This window comes from Salarias fasciatus, chromosome 5 (assembly GCF_902148845.1).
Source record: "Salarias fasciatus chromosome 5, fSalaFa1.1, whole genome shotgun sequence".
NCBI classification, from domain to species: domain Eukaryota; kingdom Metazoa; phylum Chordata; class Actinopteri; order Blenniiformes; family Blenniidae; genus Salarias; species Salarias fasciatus.
The window spans coordinates 31966659-31989158 of NC_043749.1; the positions used below are offsets into that span (position 1 = coordinate 31966659).

General features: G+C 49.0%; 1 protein-coding gene across 9 annotated transcripts in view; it reads right to left on the reverse strand.

Moving 5' to 3' along the window:
* Window positions 1–22500, reverse strand: part of ptprt (protein tyrosine phosphatase receptor type T) — a 279550-nt gene that overhangs the window by 218339 nt on the left and 38711 nt on the right. For all 9 annotated transcript variants that reach the window (XM_030091481.1, XM_030091480.1, XM_030091479.1 and 6 more), the window contains exon 2: window positions 16466–16591. In XM_030091481.1, coding sequence (XP_029947341.1) covers window positions 16466–16591 — 126 coding nt within the window. The remainder of the gene's footprint in view (window positions 1–16465; window positions 16592–22500) is intronic.

Sequence of the window (22500 nt, forward strand, 5' to 3'; positions counted from 1 at the left end):
CTGGTCTGGTCAGGAGGTCAGGAGGTCAGGAGGTCAGGAGGACCAGCTGTCCTGGACTCTGGACTCCGGACTCTGTAGGGGACGGAGGAGGAGCTCAGCCGAGGACACAGCAGGTCCTTCATGTCCACCGCTGTCAGACTGGACAGCTCCACTGTGTAGACCAGGGGTGTTCAACCTGCGGCTCTGGAGCCACATGTGGCTCTACATTCCCTCTGTAGCGGCTCCATGAAGCCTTCACCAATGATACAAGGATAAGCATTTTACTTACTTTATATTATTTTATGATTCATCACTCTGGGTTCAAAAGGGATTCAAAAAAACATTCAAATGAAATTAGGAGAAACTGCTAAAACCACAAGAAATGAGGAAAAATAACAGAAAGGCTAAAAAAAAAAAAAAAAAAAAAAAACCTGGAGTGTCTCCAATTTCTAACATAAGAAAATGAAATATGGCAGGAAAAAGCATAGAAAAGTGTTTAAAGAGATAAACGGCTAAAATTTCAAAACTTTCAACAAAAAAGCTCCAAAGCAGGAACAAAACTGCTAAAATCAAGTAGAAAAACTGGTTCAAAATGTTCTCTGCTCTGAACTGGAATTAAAACTTGAATGGAACATGAATGGCTCATAAGATCGAGTTTCTGTTTGTTCATAAAAACCAAGTATGAACACAAAACACAGCCGGCCTCACCGGAACCGAATCCTCCTTCCATGAGACGCTCAGGATAACAAATCTCACGTGTTCCACTCTGCGAAGCAGAAGATGTTTTTCTGGAACATTTGGCCTCTAATCCAGCCTCGTGTCTTTCACGGCCTTTATTCTCCGTTAGAACCTCGACTCTTCAGCCGTTTAATTATCCGACGGGTTTCCGTTCACTTTACCTGACGAGGCGCCCGAAGCTGATTCCTCCGTCGCAGTGTTTACTCTCCGTCTCCTCCTCGCTATCAGTATGCCGGCCGACCTCTTTAATTAACATTCAAATATGTGCAGAAGCCAAGTGGAGTTTTTTTTTTCCTTTCGCTCAGGTGTTTGTTTCCAGCTACATGTTTGAATAATAATCCCCCGAACGGAGCCCAGACCTTTTCTGCGTAACGCTGCTTCATTTACATCTCAGGAAGCTCAAAACTTTTCTCGGAACAAAAGGAGAAGCGTGGCGGAAGAGTGGAGACTGCAGCTCCAACCGCTCCGATCGCCGCCGAGGACCCGGGTTGCCAGATCGGACTGTTTCCAGTGAAACCCGCTCAACTCAATAAAAACCAGCCCACATCTCAACTGCTGTAGACACTCCTGTTCAAACCATGACATTCTTATTTGCATAATAAAGAACAGGTCATGAGCACAGAGCTGCAGTGAATAAAGAAAGACAACAGGCAGGAAAACAGAAAAACCCAAAAAACAGAGCAGTCAGTCAACAGTCAGCACAGACTGTCTCGTCAGTCACTGCAACGGCAAAGATTATCCAATAAGACACGATCGGCCAAACAACGAAATCCAACTTACTGCAGTTAAATTGTTCATTGAAAACTATTTTTTCTCTCTGGCTGACCCACACACACTTGAATACACACATGACGCAGAAACTAACCAATCAAATCAGTGACTGCAGTGAATTCAGGCCAATCAGAGCCCGAGGAGGCTCATGGTGTGATCATGTGGTTAATATGGCTCAAATATCACGCTGAGAGGAACATCGAAGGGTTTGGAAACAGGTGGAAATAGTTTCCAAAAACTAAAAAATGTTGTGAAAATCAGCCCAAATGTCATCAACCCGCCCAACCCGACTTCTTCCAGCCCAACGAGTCAAAAAAAGCACAATTGGGCAGAAACCCGCCCAACCTGGCAACACCCAACCTGGCAGGACTGCGAGGCGACGGCGAAACGCCGACAGAGACGTGAGAGAAACTGGAACGGGACTGGACGGAGCCGCCAGAGCCGCCAGAGCTACCAGAGACGCCAGAGCCGCCAGAGCTACCAGAGACGCCAGAGCCGCCAGAGCCGCCAGAGCTACCAGAGCCGCCAGAGCTACCAGAGCCGCCAGAGCTGCCAGAACTACCAGAGCCGCCAGAGCTACCAGAGACGCCAGAACTACCAGAGCCGCCAGAGCTACCAGAGCCGCCAGAGCCGCCAGAGCTACCAGAGCTACCAGAGCCGCCAGAGCTACCAGAGCCGCCAGAGCTACCAGAGCCGCCAGAGCCGCCAGAGCTACCAGAGCCGCCAGAGCTACCAGAGCCGCCAGAGCTACCAGAGACGCCAGAGCCGCCAGAGCTACCAGAGACGCCAGAGCCGCCAGAGCCGCCAGAGCTACCAGAGACGCCAGAGCCGCCAGAGACGCCAGAGCCGCCAGAGCTACCAGAGACGCCAGAGCCGCCAGAGCTACCAGAGCCGCCAGAGCTACCAGAGCCGCCAGAGCTACCAGAGCCGCCAGAGCTGCCAGAACTACCAGAGCCGCCAGAGCTACCAGAGACGCCAGAACTACCAGAGCCGCCAGAGCTACCAGAGCCGCCAGAGCCGCCAGAGCTACCAGAGCTACCAGAGCCGCCAGAGCTACCAGAGCCGCCAGAGCCGCCAGAGCTACCAGAGCCGCCAGAGCTACCAGAGCCGCCAGAGCCGCCAGAGCTACCAGAGCCACCAGAGCTACCAGAGCTACCAGAGACGCCAGAGCTACCAGAGACGCCAGAGCTACTAGAGCCGCCAGAGCTACCAGAGCTACCAGAGCCGCCAGAGCTACCAGAGACGCCAGAGCCGCCAGAGCTACCAGAGACGCCAGAGCGACCAGAGACGCCAGAGCTACTAGAGCCGCCAGAGCTACCAGAGCCGCCAGAGCCGCCAGAGCTACCAGAGACGCCAGAGCCGCCAGAGCTACCAGAGCCGCCAGAGCTACCAGAGCTACCAGAGACGCCAGAGCTACTAGAGCCGCCAGAGCTACCAGAGCTACCAGAGCCGCCAGAGCTACCAGAAACGCCAGAGCCGCCAGAGCTACCAGAGACGCCAGAGCTACCAGAGCTACCAGAGCCGCCAGAGCTACCAGAGCTACCAGAGCTACCAGAGCTACCAGAGCCGCCAGAGCCGCTAGAGCCTCTGGAACCGCAGGAGCCTCCGGAGCCGTTGGAGTCACCAGAGCCGCCTGATGGACATTTCCAGGGCGCCGGCGGACGCTCGCTGTCTCACTCTGGCATCAAATCACAAGAAGAAGAAGAACTGCTCCAAACCCACGGAGTGTGTTCAGGCCTCAGATCTCCGCTCGGAGCTCGTCGTGATCCAGAAGACGGCAGACACAAAACGCCCGATAAGAGGAATGAAAGAGATTTAAGAGCGACACGGGGAGAAAAAAGAGAGAAAACAAAAAGCCAGGCGGCGCTCTGAGACCCCAGGGAGCGTCGGAGCGGCGCTCTGAACATCCAGCATCCACAGCGTGTTTCAACAGGAAGTCTGGGAACGCCACTGATCTGTTAAAGAGACGTTTAGTCGGCTTTCATGTCCCAAAGTCACAACTCCAGAAGTTTGTTATGGAGATTATTCAGATGAAAAACCTCTTTTTCTTTTTTTCCCATCACCATGCTGAAGACGTGCAGATAAAGGAACAATTATCTGCTGCTTCACTTTCTGATGTGTATGAAACATTAAAAACACTGCGGCCGACTGGCGCCGAAATCAAGGCAGCGCTGGTCTGGAAAACCGGATTTCATGCAGATATCGGATCCAGTTGCTCTACATGGAGCTTTATTTTGAAAGAAAATCCAAAAAGGTCAAGAGGAAATTCTTCCTTCTTGTTCATTTGATTCCAAACTGAGACACTCTGGTAAAAAAAACATCAGTTCATCCAGGAAATAAGATGCTGCAATTTCAGCAATTCATTTCAATTCAATTTGAATTTGGTTGAATTAAAATAAATTGCTGAATTTGCAGCATCTTCACTTCCTGTTTCGACCCACAAATTCTTGAAATGCAAAAAAACTGAATTCAAAATGTGATTAATCATGAATAACTACGGAAATACTACGATTAACCAAAATTAAGAAAATCCATCTTTTGACGACTTTGAAGGGTGAATCTCCTCCAGATCGGGGGGGGGGGGGGGGGTGGTGGTGGTGGTGGAGGGATGGGGGGCTTCCAGGAGCAGCTTCCAGAAGCTGCTCCAGACTCGTTTGGGCCTCTTTCCGGCCAACGAGCAGAAAGCCGCCGGGCTGAAAGAGAGACGAGTTTCCTCTCGGCAGCAGACATGAACACCCATTTCCTCATAAGAGCTCATTTCCCTCCTCGTTCACCTGGAGAAGAAAATCACTCAGGGAATATTACTGATATTTTTATAACCCCACGGGAGCGCCGCCTGGGAAAGACACACACACACACACACACACACACACACACACACACACACACACACACACACACACACACACACACGCTCTGTGATATGGAGCCCACAGCTGGGTGTAGGTATATAATCTAACAGCTAACTGCAAATGAAGAAGGAAACACATCAGGCGCTCAGATGAGATGGAAAATGAAGCCGAGCCGTTTCTCTCTCTCTCCTCCTCCTGGTTATCGCCTGCCTTCCTTCCACACTGTCTGTCATTTTCAGACATTATTGCCTTTCTTTCCCTGTTTGTCCCATTCAGTCTGCTTCTCACACACACACACACAGACACACACACACACACACACACACACACACACACACACACACACACACACACACACACGCACACACACGCACATAAACAGAGAGTTATCGCCGGCCTACAGGGACCCATTACTTCTGTGATCCAAGGCTTTTATATGGTGCCTTGGTCTTAAAAATGGGCATTTATTGCCCCCCCTGATAAATCGTGTGTGTGTGTTTCTGTTGTTTGCTTCAGAAGAAGAAGGAAAAAAAAAAGTCTCGACAGGCAGGAAAATGTCTTCACATGCATATTTTGTTCCTGTGTGAAAGAGAGCTGATCTGAAAGGAGAAAGTCCGACACTGAAGCGTTGAAAAAGCCGACGGCAGGTGAACAGTGTGTGTGATCAGTTCATAAACAGCCCAGACACACACACACAGCGTGTCCCTGTTGGTGGAGCCGGGAGTGTTTCTGACCGCACTGAAGAAAACGTCCGTCCGTCACACGGAAGCAGAGCGACGCTTTACGAGACTCGGGTGGAGCCGAAGCTGTAAAAGTGATCTGCGGCTGTTTCACAGTCGGCATTATGTGCCGACATGTCCAGACCAGGAGCCCGGGTTGTCTGGCGCTTCCTGCTTTTAAAGAGGAATAAAACGGTGAAGGGACGTTTCTGCGCACAAGAAACAAGATATGAAAACGTGTTTCTCTGGTTTCTTTTCACAAGTAATTGATTCCAGCTATTAATCCAGACGTCGTGCGTTTTACCTTCAATTTGCACAACCGATGGAACGAACTTGCTATATGTGAAATTATTTAGGTTCTTTTTACACAACATTTTCAGGCGAGATTGGAAACTTTGGATCCGTTTACACGACAATGATGCTCAGAGACACTAAAACACGACTTTCTGAAAGCGCTGCAGCTCTGTCCACGTCCAGACGGCAGAAACGTCAGATCGGATTGGAAAAGCGAAGCGCTTTCAGTTGAAACGCCGTCGTGTAAATGAGCCTTAGCCTCACGCTGAAGAGCAGCCGGAATAATTCAATGTGACGTTAAATCGAAAATTGAGGTGAGAAAACGCTGTAGAACTGGAACAAAGCAGTGATGCTCCGTTTCCTGCCTCCACCCTCCTCTTCCTCCTCCTCCTCCTTCAGCCTGTTTCTTTTCCTCTTTCTTATCTCCTCGTGTCATTTCTGTGTCTGTCAGCCACGTTTCTATCTGCAGACTAGATCTGCGATCAGTCGGGTGATCCATCCATCTCCATCTCCATCGCCTCACAGCTCTCCCTGGACGTATAATGGCTCCAGTCTGAGCGACACTGACGGCTCCATACAGCTCTCCCAGCGACATTTCAGCAAAATCTCCCGAAAGTCGAGCTTAAAATTCCAGGTTTGCGTTTCGTTTTTTTACTTCACAGAAAAGGTTCAGTTTCCTGAAGACATTTCCTCTGGTAGAATCGAAGGTGTTGCTTTAGGAACCGAGCGTCTGAGGCTGTTCATATAGAATGACCTTCTCTTCTGACAATGGAAAAAAAAAAAAAAAAAAACTTTATTCTCACTCAGTTAAACTTTCTCAAGATGCAGAAGTGGATAAAATAATGGCCAGACTATGAATGCTCAAGTGGAAAGCCACTGTGGGCGACAGAATGAAGCTTTATTGTTCCACTGTAAACAATAAATGTGTTTCTCTCATATGCGCGACCATATAGAATCTCATCTTCTGTATTTCGCTCTCGATCAGCTCACTATTTACAAAGCATTAATCTGCATTGGCTTACTGTGTTTTCTCATTTTAATCATTCTCCACATGCACAAACAAACACTGCAAGCAGAGAGGAGACGACGCTCGTGTTGTTATTTTATTATATTGTAATTGAACCAACTTGGCTCAAGGCAATTGCTTCCTTAATAAAACATTTATATACTCTTCCCGTCATTACTGGGACCACTTCTCATTCAGACCTGTGATGATTTGGCCTGCAGTCCGACAGAAAAGCCATTATCTCAATAGTGTGACTGGTGCGACCGTGATCACCATGAAGACAGGATGAAACTGCAAACAAGTCAAATTACGCCGGGGAAACGTTTGGTCCCAGATAGAACTGTAGACTTCCATCTGCAATGGAGCTCAATATTTGATAAGCACCTGTTATTTCATATGGGAACAACGCAGTGACCGCATTGTAGTCCGCCTCCCACCCAAACCCAACATTTGCTCCCATTGGCTTGTGAGAAATCAAGATGTTGTCCCCACGAGTACAGAAAAACCAGAAGAAAAAACACATTTTGACTGATTTCTCAATTATTTCCTGCTGACTAAACTCAGCTCCTGCCTGAACCTCACCTCGCCACACACCGCTTCACACCACACAGTCGTCTGCATATTGTGAGATTCCTGACTGGGGCTTCTGTTCTGGGAAGTCCTCTTCACTGTTTAACCTGAAGGAACGTCTCCTATTTTCTCCATAAAGGACTTCAGTTCTGGTCCTCATGGTGTCAGCGAGTCCCGTGGTTAGAAAAACAAGAACATCCAGACACGGTTCAGGTCTCTGGACTACGATCCGTGTCCGTCTGCAGATGTTTTCCACTGTATTGTAAAACATCGTCTGTGCTTCAGCCTTCATAAATGAAACCCGTCTGTCAGCACGCCGCTCTGCATTCCTCACGCCGAGCTTTAAAGCAAACCACTTATAGGCTTTCCTTGGGTTAACACTTCGCCAAATGCAGGTATTTACACGGCGCCCGTCTGTCACCCTGTCAATGTGCCATTATCGCCTTTGCGCCGTTTGTCATTTCTGCCGCCGAGCCCCGCCGCTTCCCGCCCGCCCACAAATCACACACGCAATCAAGTTGGCTCCGACGAGGGTCCTCAAATCACCGCCGGGGACAAAAAAGTGGACAGGATATTTAACCTCTGCACCCATCAGCAGCCACTTGACAAACACGCACACGTGCACAGTCTCCGCTATACGACTGTGACACTATAATTCAGAAGCCTATTACCGCTGGCAGCTTGAGCGAGGCAGCGCAGTGTGTGTGTGTGTGTGTGTGTGTGTGTGTGTGTGTGTGTGTGTGTGTGTGTGTGTGTGTGTGTGTGTGTGTGTGTGCCGTGTACGTGTTTCTGTCAGTTGTGTGTTGAATACGTGTCACGACTGAACGGTGAGGCGCGTTGATTAGTGCTGATTTGTTTTCAGCCTCTCAAAGGAAAAACTAAGAGGCAGCGCTGACGAGCAGACGTACACACACACACACACGCACACACGCACACACGCACACACACGAAAACACAGGCGCCAGGAAAAATGTCAAAATACAACTTGAGACTTTCACCACAGTTCAAAGACGCTTCTCTGTCGAGCTGTCGAGGCTGAGAGGCAAATTCAGGACAGAGACGCCTCGGCAGGAGACAGGGAGCAGAGAGAGGGGGACGGAGGACGAGGAAGCGAGAGGACGTCGGGCGGAGCGCGAAGGCTGCAGGTCTGGGCCGCGGACTGACAGTCACACACACACTCACACACACACCTGCAGCGTTGTTTGCAGAGCTCCAGCTAGCTCTGCTTAAATTCAGCTAAAACCCCGAGAAGGGAACAAGAGACGCCGACATCTTTCATCTGGACGTCAAATTCTGGGCCGGCCGGAAGCGAGCCAGAAGGACAACAGGGATTTGAGCGAGAATGTCAAAAAGCTGCCATAAAAGCAGCAAGATCACAATCTCACACGCTTACGTATGGGCGAAGAAATGTCTGATGGAGCAGCTGACCACAGCATTTATATGAAAATCAAAGAGCATTAGGATGAAATTTACGTGAAAAACTGACTAAAACTTATTAAACTCTCATGACGCATGGTTAAAACTACTAAACACACGCGGCATTAAATAGTCTGAAATGTAATCAGATGGATAGACAGGATCGATCGATCATCTTTACAGTCATTGCATTAAGTACAACAGAACTTGAAAGAGTCAACATGTACATAATTCATGAGTGAAACACTAAAACCCAGTGAGAACTCCACTAAACAAAAGTAGAAAACACCAACAGACTCCCATTCATCACTAAAAGCTGATTTTGCTATTTTCCACACTGATAAAATTCATCTGCTGCCATAAAACATATTTCCATGAAGTTTTTCTTTCTTTCTTTACTCCCCACATTTCAAGTTTCATAACTACAACTGACATGGTCGGCATTTTACTATATTTCAGTCATTTTGCTGTATTCCTTTGTTAATTTGCTTGTTTGATCAAAATGTCTTCACTGTGTGGATCAGAGCGGAAGACACTATTTTCTAAATGCAGTTTTCTCCATCTAGAGCGATACAGTGACGAAACCCTAAAGTTCTCCCTTGTTCTCGGTCGCCTGGCAGCCGATGGGCGGCGGAGCCCGGAACACCTGAGCAGACCTCTCCTCGCGGCTGTGTGGGCCGACGTGTCGGGATTCATGGATGAGCGACGTCTCCCCCACACTGCAGCTGCCAGACACCGGCTTATTTCAGGCCACATAATTAAGAGGATGGCTCTGCTTTAACCAGACCACACGTTTAATGAGCTGCAGTGACTGACGCTCCTTTTTTCTCTTCTCCAGCCCACATACGTCGTGTCAAGCAGTGTCTGCACGTACGACATGCTTTCTTACGTTTAAATTGTTGTATTGTAGTGTGAGAAGGAAAGAGACCAGAGCAGGTGTGTGTCAGGAAACACAGCGAAAATGTCGGTCCGGTCTGAGTTCAGACGTTACGCCATCCAGAGCAGGTTTCCTCCACCCGCCGGGGTTTCAGGACAAACCTCCCTCCAGCTGAAGCTCTCTGTGCAGCTGTTGCTTCCAGGGGGTGGCGGGGGTGGCGGGGGTGGAGCACGTCGTCTCCAATCTTACTCCGCCCGGAAAAGAAATTGAACCTCATGCTGCTCCCAGTGGAGCGAGCACTTTGCATGGCAGCCGTCTCCACTCATGTGTGTGTGTGTGTGTGTGTGTGTGTGTGTGTGTGTGTGTGTGTGTGTGTGTGTGTGTTTACAGAGTGTCTGCCTGTAAATTCATGAACCCCAGACTGGACCCAGAGCTGCGCCGTGAACAAAACCTCATGAGCGTTTTAGATTTTTCAAGCCGCCACATCAACATCTGTTTGTTGCAATATGTGGATTCAGTCATCACAATGTTGAGCAACACACAGCGCCAGCCGGTGGCGGGCCGTGCTCACTGCATCGTCCTCGTCGGTCCTGTTTTCTTCACCTGTAATCCCATTGGCTATTATCTGATGCTGTCTTCACGTTCTGGCCTCATCGGCGTCTCAGCGTCAGGAACGGCTGGATTTCCCTTCAGGGATCATTAAATCTTCATCCACTCCGTCTCATTCGCACAAAGCCACGACAGACGCCGTCTGTCACTCTGCACACCGCTAATGAACATGTCGCCGTCTTCATCCGCCTCCAGAAACACACAGGCTGCTGTTTTGGGTCTGTTCTGCACAGATGCTGTTGTTGGGGTTATGAATTGTTGCCTTTACCGACGCGACACATTCAGAAAGACCAAACGCTTCCAAATATATGACGTACAGCGAGGAGCGACGGGAGAACGTTCAGCCATGTACAGCCTCAGGTGAGGTGAGCTTCGACAACACAAAGAAGAAGTGAGGGCAAAGATTTCAATTCCTCTTTGATTGCTCTTCTTCTGCAGCTGAATTAAGTCTGTCCATTCCCAGCTGAGCCCTGCCATCCTCCAATCGCTTCAGATGACAGTGAAGGTTTCTCAGTTCTTTAACGGGGATGAAAGGTGAGTGACTGGGAGGCCTCTCCTGCAGTCAGCAGGTGAGAACACCAGAAATGTTATTTAGATTGTCTCAACGGCAGCAACGGTTCTGAGAATCACTTCCTGTCAACAGTGTTGAGTGGCAATAGGTCAGCTCAGGGGCCGGCCGACGCAGTGATCAGCCGATGCAGTGATCAGCCGACGCAGTGATCAGCCGACGTAGTGATCAGCTGACGTAGTGATCAGCTGACACAGTGATCAGCCGACGTAGTGATCAGCTGACGTAGTGATCAGCTGACACAGTGATCAGCTGACGTAGTGATCAGCCGACGCAGTGATCAGCCGACGTAGTGATCAGCCGACGTAGTGATCAGCTGACATAGTGATCAGCTGACGTAGTGTTGTAGTGATCAGCTGATGTAATGCTGTAGTGATCAGCTGACATAGTGATCAGCTGATGTAGTGATCAGCTGACGTAGTGTTGTAGTGATCAGCTGATGTAATGCTGTAGTGATCAGCTGACATAGTGATCAGCTGACGTAATGCTGTAGTGATCAGCCGACGTAGTGATCAGCTGACATAGTGATCAGCTGACGTAGTGTTGTAGTGATCAGCTGATGTAATGCTGTAGTGATCAGCTGATGTAGTGATCAGCTGACGAAGTGTTGTAGTGATCAGCTGATGTAAAGCTGTAGTGATCAGCTGACGCAATGTTATGATGGACAGAAGGACGGATGGAGGGATGGACAGATGGACAGGTGGATGGACAGACGGATGGACGGATGGTGGATGGATGACAGACGGCTGGATGGACAGACAGATATGGGGATGGATGTATGGACGGATGGATGGATGGGCATACAGATGGATGGATGGATGGATGGCCGGATGGATGAATGGATGGATGGATGGAAGGATGCAGTCAGCAGCAGTGGATTGCCCCCCCCCAGCTGGTTGTCCTCCGGTCGCTCTCTTCCTGGCTGATCTGGTTTCATCAGTTCGTCTGAACCCTGCAGTCCAGAAGGTGGCGCTCAGCGTCAGTCTGCTTCCTGCTCTGTTCGGGTGACAGCAGCCTCGGCCCGGCCCGGCCCAGCCCGGCCCGGCCCAGCCTGGCCCAGCCTGGCCCAGCCTGGCCCAGCCTGGCCCGGCCCGGCCCGGCCCGGAGGAGGAATCTCAACCCTCTCATGACACTCTGAAGACGTCCTCCTCAACACGTCTTCCCAGTTGTCTGCTGTGGAAATTGCCTTAAAATCCAGAAGTCCCGTCAGAACAGAGTAAGCGGGACTCAGAGTAACCGGAGTTATTAAAGAAAACACTCGTCTTTGTGTGGCTCTGAGTTTGTCTTTTTTTCCCCTTTTTTCTACAGTTTTTCGGCTTTCTTTCACAGCTTCTGTCTGCTTTGTGGACCCTTTCAGCCGACTGTCTGTCTGCCCTTGTGTCTCTTTTGTGCTTTTTTTTCCATTTACATGATTCAGGAAAGAAAAAAAATCCTTTGTATTCGACTACAAGCTTTTTCTGTCTCCTTCAGCTTCCTGTCAGTTTGTTATCTCACTTACTCTCATTTTCTACTGCATTTTTGTCTTAGTTTTCCATTTCTGTCCATTTATTTCTCTTTAATTGTCTTTTTATATCTTTTAATCGTTCTTTTTTTTTTTAACAACATTTTCTATTCTGCCTTCTTCCGGAATGGAATATGGCGGCGTGGGGTTTTCTGAAGTGTTTGCTGTCTGCATGGACACTGACACACACGTCACACGCCGTCCTCTGGACTGGGATTTTCATCCACAGCGTGAGACAGAGACGTTTTTATTTACTCATGCGCTGCTCTCCGTCCTCACCTAAACCCTCGCTCACTGGCGCTGCTGTTTCTTCCTTCCTGTCTCGTCCCCTTTCCTCACTTTAACGCCGCCTTCACTCCGGCTCTCTGATCATTTCTCACATTTCAGATTGCGGTCGTGTTGACGGCTGCTGGAAACATCCGGCGGCTTTCATGTGGGATGTTTGCTGCTCGTGTGAGTTTGTATCGTTCAGCCTTCCAGCAGATTTCCAGGAAAAAAGACGAGTGCGATGTGAACGTCTGTGAAAGGCCAACAGTGTCGAGGAAAGTCAAAGCCCAGCTTTGAAGAAAACAAGAAAATAAAAATGTCTTCATTGTTATTTAACTGTTCATTTATCGGCGTGTCAGTCGAAAAAAAACATTAAAAAAACATAAACCTCTGAATCTTTTAATCTTTAACATGATTATTTGAATGTAGTTCACAGGAGTGTCAAGACCCCAAAACCTGAGACCAGACCAGGGCCAAGACCTGGGCATCCCAAGACCAAGACCTGGGCATTCCAAGATCAAGACCTGGGTATCATAAGCCCAAGACAAGACCAGGACATGGGCATCCCAAGACCAAGACAAGACCTGGGTATTCAAAGACCAATATAAGGCCAAGAGCAGGACATCCCAAGACCAACAACCTGGCATCCAAAGACTAAGACAAGATCAAGAAACTGGCATCCGTAGACCAATATAAGGCCAAGAACAGAACATCCCAAGACCAAGAACCTGGCATCCAAAGACCAAGACAAGACCAAGACTTTAAGGGGCTGGTCACAGGGCAAGATCCTGAAATTTTGGTCTCAAGACTGGTTTCAGGACCAGCACCAATTCCTAACCAACTCTACCTTATAGGTTGAAACCAACTGTTTCCCAAACCGTTACGTTTTCAGTCCTCTTGATGTGGAACTTGCTCTTCACAGACAAAAGACGGTGCAGTTGTTCACTGCCTTGCTTCAAAACAGGGATGCTGCAGTTCAGTTCCTGTTTGCATGTTCTTTCCTGGAGTCGGTGGACTTCCTCTGGGTACTGCATCCACGCCGGGTTGACTGGTGACCCTCAGCTGCATGTCGATGGTGACCCGAACAGGACTCTGTTTCACCAAATCCTCAAATTACATAAAGCTGGTACTGAAGGAGGGAGAACATACGCTCATGATCAGACAGGAGAAGTCAGAAAGTCCTGAAAAACCTTAAAAATCTTCAGGACAGGAAGAAACACCTCAGGAGAAGCAAAAATAGAGAAATGGTGGAAGCACTCCACAAACTCTGGCTGCTGTTTTCATCTCTGAAGGCTCAGTACATCTCAGTTTGTGTGCATCCGAATGAGGGGTCGAACAAGTCTGGTCTTTTGGCTCCGGAATCCTTTTTTTTTTATTTTTTTTGGGTGAAACAGACACTCACGAGACTCTACCATCGCACAGTTCAAATGCCGGTGATCAAAGTCAGAAAAACACTTATCAGATCTGTAATTTGTCAGCCATGTGGATTTGATCATTAGCGCGTCGATACCGAGACGCCGAGAGGAGAAATTAAAGCCGAATATCTGCGAGCTGTCACCACTTTGACGTCTGAGCGGCAGAGAGACGCGGTGACAGAGATGCAAAGGACGCCGCTGCCAGTCCGATCTCGTCACATCTCCCAGCTGTCAAGTGTGGCGTTCCGCTAACCGACAGGCGTGTAAACGGCGTCGATCTGCGGAGGTGAGGCGAGGAGGAGGAGGAATCTACCAGCTCCGAGTTGATAATGGAGACAAAAGCAGCAGAGCTCATCTGCTCCAGTTTACATGATGATGGAAAAAGTCAAGAAACAGGAAATGCTTGTTCCTCTTTCAGAATAATATTCCACTGGAAAACGGCTTCGCGGAAACGGGCCTTCGTTCTGTGAAGTGCTGTGTGTTCAAGCAGGGATATGAAGCTTCTGAAAGGCTCCACTCAAACGTCTCTCATGTCCATGCAGCGCGGAGCTTCGTCAGTCGGCGGCGTCCAGCATTAGCATCGGCAGGCCGAGCGAGAAATGACTAACAGCTCGAGACGGACGGAGAGACTGACAGACAATTTGTTCCTGTCGCGCCGTATCAGATCCGCGGCTGTCAGAGCGGCGTGCGGCTGATAAGTCGTCCATGATGAGGAAGGTTCACAGGCCGTGATGGCGATCGCCGCCGACACGCCGCCGCCCACCACCTCCGATGAGACAGATAACTGACATGAGGCGTCCACGGCGAGAGTGAGACGGGCCGGTCAGTCGGATCACATCTCGGTGTGGTGAGAACAGTGACGTGTCTGAGGCAGGGATGGGGAGGAGGAGGAGGAGGAGGAGGAGGATGATGATGCACGGGAGCTGAAATCGACGTGACGGGGATAAAAGGAATGAGTTATGATACCAGGAAGAGAAGGTGAAAGAGAAGTGTGTCTCTCAGCGGTGATCTCCACGCCTGAACTGGAGGGAAGGAAGTTTTTATCAGCCGAAAGGGAGACGAACACACATCCAGCGACATCTGCAGCTCACAGCCTTTATCCCTGCAACAACCAGCGCAGACAGAGCTGTCCGCCAAACTGGGCCCCTGTTACTATTACCAAATCACACCGTGTGTGTGTGTGTGTGTGTGGCTTTCTTTTATACTCTACACTGTCCTGGATATGGACCGACTCCATGTCAGAACGTTCACAATGAAGATCTCAACAGCAGCCAGAAAATCTACTCAAAAACTAGATTACGCCTGGAGTGCCACAGGGTTCTGACTTAGAACCTCTCCTGAAGTCAAACATGGAGTTCCACAGGGTTTTGTCTTAGAACCTCTACTCTTCACAATACATTCTTCCTGTAGGAAACCGTGATGAAGTTCTTAAACGAGAAGTTTGTCTTAAAAGTCTGGATGAGCTGTAATTTTCTGCTAAACTCAGATCAAACAGAAATACATTTCTATATTAATATTGTTATGTTAAATATATTAATATTTTGTCCAAACATCCGACTCCTCAGATAAACAGCTAACATTCGTCTGGGCCAAACATTAGCAACACAAGACCAATTTATCCATCTCAATGTTAGCTAATAGAACCTGAAGCGATGAGCACAATGAGCTAAACAGCCGCTGTGCTGTCGTCTCAAACATAACTGTCATGAAATGTGATAAATCGATGAAATTCAGCTGTTTTCCAACTAGGTTGGCCTCGCAATACGAGTTTTCACCACAAGGTGGTGCATTGAGTCACTTAAACAAGCAGAACCAAATCCAAAAACACCTAAAGCAGCGTAAGGACCGACTGAAACAGACACCCGCTGGACAGACGAGGACGACTCCAGTCATCTTTAAAAAAGAAAGACAGGAGAGACAAACCGCCGCTGGTCGTTAGCTTTGCCATGAATTCTAAATTCCTTTGCCACGAACGGTCGTGTCAGTCAGATAAGTAAAGAGAGAGACGAGGCGAAGAAGGTGAGTCAGGACGTGCGGTACGTAGGAGACGGAGCGCGTGAGGACGGAGTGTGTGGGACAACCAGCGCTGGAAAAGTGAGACAGTGGGCGGGAAGTGGAGAGCAGAAAGGGCGAGCGCAGCGAGAGAGCGAGGCTCACAGGCAGACCATCTGATCGCCGTTCGGCGTTTTCACAAGTCGAAAGAGGAAAACCCAGCTGGGGTCACATCGCACGCAATCTGGAGGACAGGACAGAGATTCAGAGGACAAGACACATTCAGAAGTCCCTCACTGGTTCAAGAGGACACACTCTGACATCTCCAAGCTTCTATCTCTGAAGAGAAACGCCGTCTTGGTACCAAGATGCTCGTTTGACCAGAGAGAGAAGAATCAGCAAGACTGCAGTCGATTTGTGAGTCTGACTCCGTGGTACTGATTCACAAAACGTCCTGAAAAGTTGACATTAATTTGCATGTGTGTCTGTCTAAAGACTCGAACAGAAACAAGCTGTCTTTGAGATTTATGCACAATTTGAGTGACAAAAAAAAAACAAAACACTTCATTTGCATCGAATGTCAGTCGGTATTTCTCAGAAAGTGACAGGATGCAGAAGCGTTAGCATTTTAAACTCTCTGCACGGCGCGTCTCTTCATCTGTCCTCCACCCAAACTTCAGCCAGTCAGGACTGAAAGATGCTCTGATCTGTGTCATTAAATCACACTAATGAGAAATCAAACCACGGTGAAAACTGTAATTTAAGCCCAAGAGCTGCTTGATTTTATCCTCATTCCACCTCACGTGACATCGGAACGTTTCCCAGCTTTTACTACAAAGTCTGCAGAAAAGTCCAGAGGAACCCAGAGGGGGGACGGGTGTGGAGGCCTACCGGTGGGCAGCGCCGGGTCCATGGTGGGTTTTTCCCAGGAGTTGACTTGTTCCCAGGTAAATCCGTTGGTTCCCAGCGAGACGCTGTAGCCGCAGCTGCTGTACGACTCTTCAAACGTACAGCCGCCTGAACAGAGACGGAGACAGAGAGGACAGGTGTGTGAGTCTTCCAGCATATGCTGTCTTAATTCAGGACAGATGTCTCATCAATTAACAGTCATGTGCTTCAAGGCAACAACAATCATTTTATCTGCAAAAGCCGATGAACCAAAGAGAAACGGAGACAAAACGGCAAGTTCGTAACTCGAAATATACCAAAACAAAAAGTGATGTGAGGAATCAGAGAACAATCCACCAAACATGAACACTGGAGAACACTGGTGGTGTAAACAAGCGCTTCATGTAGTTCCTCTGAAGTTCAGCAACAGGCGGAAAACGCTCGGTAATCTCAGAGTTTAATTCCCTCCCGTCAGTGACCGGGGTGGGGATCGAACCGTGTTTTTAGGCGTGTTGGTGAAACCAGAGCCGGCATTAGCAACGCTAACACAACACTAATTAATCCATCGGCTTTAACTGAACGAGCCGGAGAAAGAACAGCGGAGGAAAGAGAGAAGGGAAGAAAGTTAACGGAGAGAGAGAGAGGGGAAGAGGGAGAGAGAGAGGGAACGAGAGAGGGAGAGAGAGAGAGGGGGAGAGGGAGAGAGAGAGAGAACGAGAGACGGAGAGGGAGAGAGAGCAATAGAGCAGAGGGGCAGATGAAGAGAGAGAGAGGGAGAGAGAGAGAGAGAGAGTGAGAAGTGGGGCAGATGAAGCTAGAGAGAGAGAGGGAGGGAGAGAGAGAGCGAGCGAGCAGTGGGGCAGATTAAGTCACAGAGTCTCTTCATTATTTCAGCTCAGACACATTTTCCGCCGCATTAGCCTTCTGCGTTAGCCTGCAGCACCGCACACACGCACACACACACACACACACACACACACACACACACACACACACACACACACTCCTCTAATTAGACATATGCTTTGACACACAGCCATTCTAATTTGTTTTGAAGTATTAGAAACGGGGGAACGTCGCCGCTTTATTCATGAAATCACTGAACGGGGCTTTTTTCTGCCGTGGTCCCAGAGCCAACATGTCACTTCAGACCTCGTCACAACAAAAGAGGAACTTTTGTCTTCCTGACACCGACAACCAAACGCTCGCAGCGCGACTCAGAGGAAGACGGCGCTCGTTCGGGGTGGGGAGCGTTTAGCTGCAGAGGCGTTCGGTTCTCCACACGCAGAACGACTCCCAGACTCCAAGACGAGCTGCAGGAACCAGAGTTTAAACTTCACTTCAGGAAAACTTCACCAGGCCCACCCTCACTGTCCCTTTCACTCCCACAAGCTCCTAACCTGTTGAAAATGAGAGAGTATTATGGGATGTGGTGGTGTGTGTTCGATCATGGTCTGGTCCTACAGGAGGAACCAGAGACCACAGACCCGTTTACTGGAGATCTGCCTCTTCAAACACCAGTATCAGTCTGGCTTTCACATACTCCGGAACATGCTGGAAAACTTCTTGAATCGCGAACCCTTAAAGTCCTCCCCCCCAACACACACACACACACACACACACACACACACACACACACACACACACACACACACACTCACTCTCAAATATATATCCCAAGAAATCAACAGTATATCTTTGATTATGCCTCTTCAAGCAAGACTTACATCAACTGGGAAATAAATTTAAAGAAAAAGGGAAGAGAAGCCTTCCATCTACATTCCGTTTGAAAAACAACCCCGAGCAACGGGCGAGGACGGGAAAAACAGCCTCTTCCGAACAGATATGAAAATAACAGCCATAAATTAATCAATACTGAGGTAATTAGCCTTTATGGCAGCCTCGTTGTTCAGCGGTCTCATTAGAAATGAAGAGAATCAAAGCGAAAAGAGGAATAAACAGAGAGGGAGGGGGCAGGGTGTGTGTGTGTGTGGGTGGGAGGGGGCCCATCAATATTCAATATCATATCTGCAAGTTTAAGACCACGGTTGGAGGGGAGTGTGTGTGTGTGTGTGTGTGTGTGTGTGTGTGTGTCTCGATGCCCCCAATCTAGTTTTAGAAATCAGTGCAGCCCCTCCCACCCTGCACACAAACATGATCACACACATGTTCAGTGTCAGAAAGAAAAACATCATTTCCAGTGTGTGTGTGTGTGTGTGTGTGTGTGTGTGTGTGTTGCAGGACGTTGCTGACACATGGGGTCCTTCAGAGGACAGTTCCTGTCCAGCAGCGGGACTCCTGCCGCTCCGCCGCCGGTCCAGGCGTCAGCAGGTTCCCAGACTGCTGGAAACCAGCAGAACCTCAGAGGGACGCATCGCGGCGCCAGGCCGAAACAGAACCGCGGCTGAATCCTGAACGCAGCGTTCCTGAGAAGCAGAGAACCTTCAGCCGCCGGAGACGATCTGGACGCCGCCGGCTCCCGATCAGGACGACCGAACCGAGACCGTGAAGGTCAAGTCGGGACAGACGGGACTTTTACTCGAGTTCCAGCATTTTGAATTGAACCCTGGTTCCTGGCGTGTTCTTAAAGACCTCTGAAACTGGTTCACTTTCATTTTTCAGCACAAAGAGAGTTTCTGCCTCCAGAGACTCGTGGTCGTCTCTCGACGTATTGATGGAAGCCTGTCTTACATGGACGGGCTGACATTATCGCGGCACCTGAGGCTGATTTCGATGGAGAAACGCCACCGGAGCAGTGACGGCGGCGCTGCAGCCTGGGTCTTCCGGTGAGAACCAGAGACGACCGTCAGGCTGCGGCACAACGCCGCCTTGGGCAGCTCGGGGTTTCCTGCCAGGAGCTGCCTGCTTGCTGTAGAAACGGTCTTCAGGAGGGCTGAGAGGCAGACCACAAGCCTGCTGTGGCAGCAGCTCATCCGCTCACTCTGGACGCTGACATCCTCCAGTCCACAGGTTCGAAGCTCTTACAGCGTCCGTTTGTTCGGGTGCCCTTGAGCAAGACACCAGAAACTGAGTTTGTGTGGTTTGCGTGTGAGTGAAGAATAGAGAGGGAAGGCGCTCTACTCAGCCCATCTGAGGAAAAGGTCCCATTGGTCCAGACCAGGGGTGTTCAACCTGCGGCTCTAGAGCCACATGTGGCCCTTCAGTCCTTCTGCAGCGGCTCCACGAAGCTTTCACAATACGAAACGTGAATGAATACTGAACTTATTTTTATGATAGTTACACAACACAGGACTGTTCAGAAATGATTCATCACTCAGCTCAGAAGGGATTCAAAGACAGGCTCAAGTAAAGATGGGAAAAACAGCGAAACCCACAAGAAACGAGGAAGAGTTTAAAAAACGTGAAATGCCAAGAATTTCTAAAGTAAACAAATATGGTTGGAAAAAAGCATCAAAAACTGATTAAAAGGAGGTAAAATTGTTAAAACTACTAAAATTTCAAAACTGTCAAAAAATGCTTGAAAAAAGGGGAAAAAACCCTTAAAATTAAAAAAAAACATTAAATTTAAAACATTTTTTATATTCTGAACTTCATGAATGCATCATAAGATCTTGTTTTCTGTTTGTCCATCAAAACCAAGAGTGAAGCTTCCTGAGCTGCATTCGCCTCATTTTAAAGCCTAAATGTTCTTTATGGCTCCAGAAGAGCTGGACTTTGCTGAAAGACACTGGAATAAGGAGAAGAAACGTCGTCCAGAGCAAACAGGTGGTCTGATTCCTCAAAAGAAGAAGCTTTAGCATCAATTTATCTGTTGGTCTATTTCCTTTTCCACCGTGGTAAGCAGCGCATTGATACCATCCTCAACATCAAACACATATTTAGTTTGCACAAGACTTTGTAAATGTTTTTTCTCTCTCTTTGCTCATAAAGTAACAAGGCTTAGAAAAGTGTCTTTAAGCATTCCACTAACTTCCACTCGTTTCATTCCAAGTTTCCACTTAATTGTAAAAATAGCGGTTTTTATTCTAACTTTGCTTCTTTCTCTCTCGAGCCCCCAAACGTAAAGCAGCGGCCGATACTGTGGACAAATTAATAGCCATCAGGGAAATTACAGGCGCTGCTGTTGCTGCTGCGGCATTCAGGAAGTAATTTACTCCGCCGTCAACATAACATTCTCACCAAAGCCTCATCAGCAGAATGGTAATTACTTTCCACGTAATGCTAAAGGTTCGGCGCTCACGAGTTTACAAGTGGAAACTTTGGAGCAGCTTCCAAACGGTGAGCGGAGATCGAAAAATAAAGAACCTATTAAGAGTTTTCAACCAGTGTTGATATCAGGAACTTTTTCTTGTTCATTTTTTTCTCTCAAGATTGGGAATTATATGTGAAGGGCGTCCTTCTACTGAAAAAAAAAGAAAAAAACAGATTAAGCTTCCATATGAGAAATAGGCTGTTTAATTAATTTAATCGCATCAGAATACGTTGTGTGCTTCAGCCTGATGCTGATATAAAACCCGACACTTAATGAGCGTTCACTTTTAATAAGTGAAGAGGTTATTGGGCAAACATGCGTTTCGAAGCGATCATCTGCTCCGTCTCGTCTCGTCGCTGCAGCCGAAGATCGCTTCAACTTCTCAACGCTCGAACACGCCGCGTTACACAAGCCGGGCTGGCCGCCGTCCAGAACCCCCACAGGAGCAGCCGAGTAACGGCGTGCCCTGAGAATCCTCACACACACACACACACACACACACACACACACACACACACCCCGTGTGTCTCATGTGACGCTCTCCCCTCCCCCGCGGCGGCCATTAGGGCCGTTTCACAGCGGCCGAAGCTAACGCGGCGCGACGGGACCCGACGGGGCCACAAACCAGAGGGAGGCGCCCCGAGGCGGCCGGCTCATCAGAGTCTGTTTACCGCTCACTTAGATAACATCCACCCATCCTGAGCGTGTGTGTGTGTGTGTGTGTGTGTGTGTGTGTGTGTGTGTGTGTGTGTGCGGGAGGAGATCCAGGACGTGGAGCGGCGTGTTCACGACCGCCCGGCGCCGAGCGGCTCCTCCGGGGAGTCCGGTTTGTGTTTCTACTCTGAAGAACTTCGTCTTTTACCATCCGCTTGGTGCTTGTCCGGATTGGAGCCTCTTATGGGCTGATTTTGGCCCACAGGCCTCAACTTTAACACCCCTGGTCTGGAGTCCTGAGGTCAAAGGGCAGGGAATCTCAGACCACAGCGCCGCCCGGCTCAGGACAGCACCCTAAGCCACTGAAACACCAGCGAGAGGCTCCCTTTAGAAATCCATGAGGTTTTTCAGAAACGCTGCGTTTTAACCCGTTTCCATGGAGACGGAGCGGGAGCATTTTCAAAAAGTCCCACCGGGGGAGCCGTTTTTAAAAAAGTTGCATTTTCGGCGGGTCCAAGCGCCGTTGTCATGGAGACGGACATCCAAACAGGAAATGAAACTTTTCCATTTTCACTTGAAATGGTGGCGAAAGCAGGACCTTCAGTCTGGAATCTGAAGGGTTCCTGCTCTTCATTAATCCGCTCCAGCAGGAACGATTACTTTTTTAGCTTTGAGATGAACCGGCTGGACGTATTCAGTGCATTTTAACCACACGAGCACCGAACTGTCTGAAAGTCGGCGCACTGGGCCGTGCTGGCCGTGTGTGTTACTCATGCTGTATTAACTGCACTGTCAGTTCACGTGCCTCGCGTTTTCATTAAGTCATTTAATACCATAAGCGAGCGCACGGCATCTGTGGCCGTGCGCTCAAACGTAGCCCGAAGCGCTCAAACTGACTAAATGTCTAAATGCCATTACTGCCGGCCCGGTGGACCCGGATAATAAGAGAAGAGAGGCAGTGGTGTGTTTGTGTAACACACAGCCCCAGCCTGTGTGTGTGTGTGTGTGTGTGTGTGTGTGTGTGTGTGTGTGTGGGGGATAAGTGTTCTCCGGAGGTGGAGGTGAAACAGCTCTATTCATACAAACCCGAGCGCGGTTTGAAGGAAAAGGCCGGAGTCATGGAGGCAGTGTGTTTCTGACTGAAGGAGTGTTTGTCTGGGGGAGCGAGGCG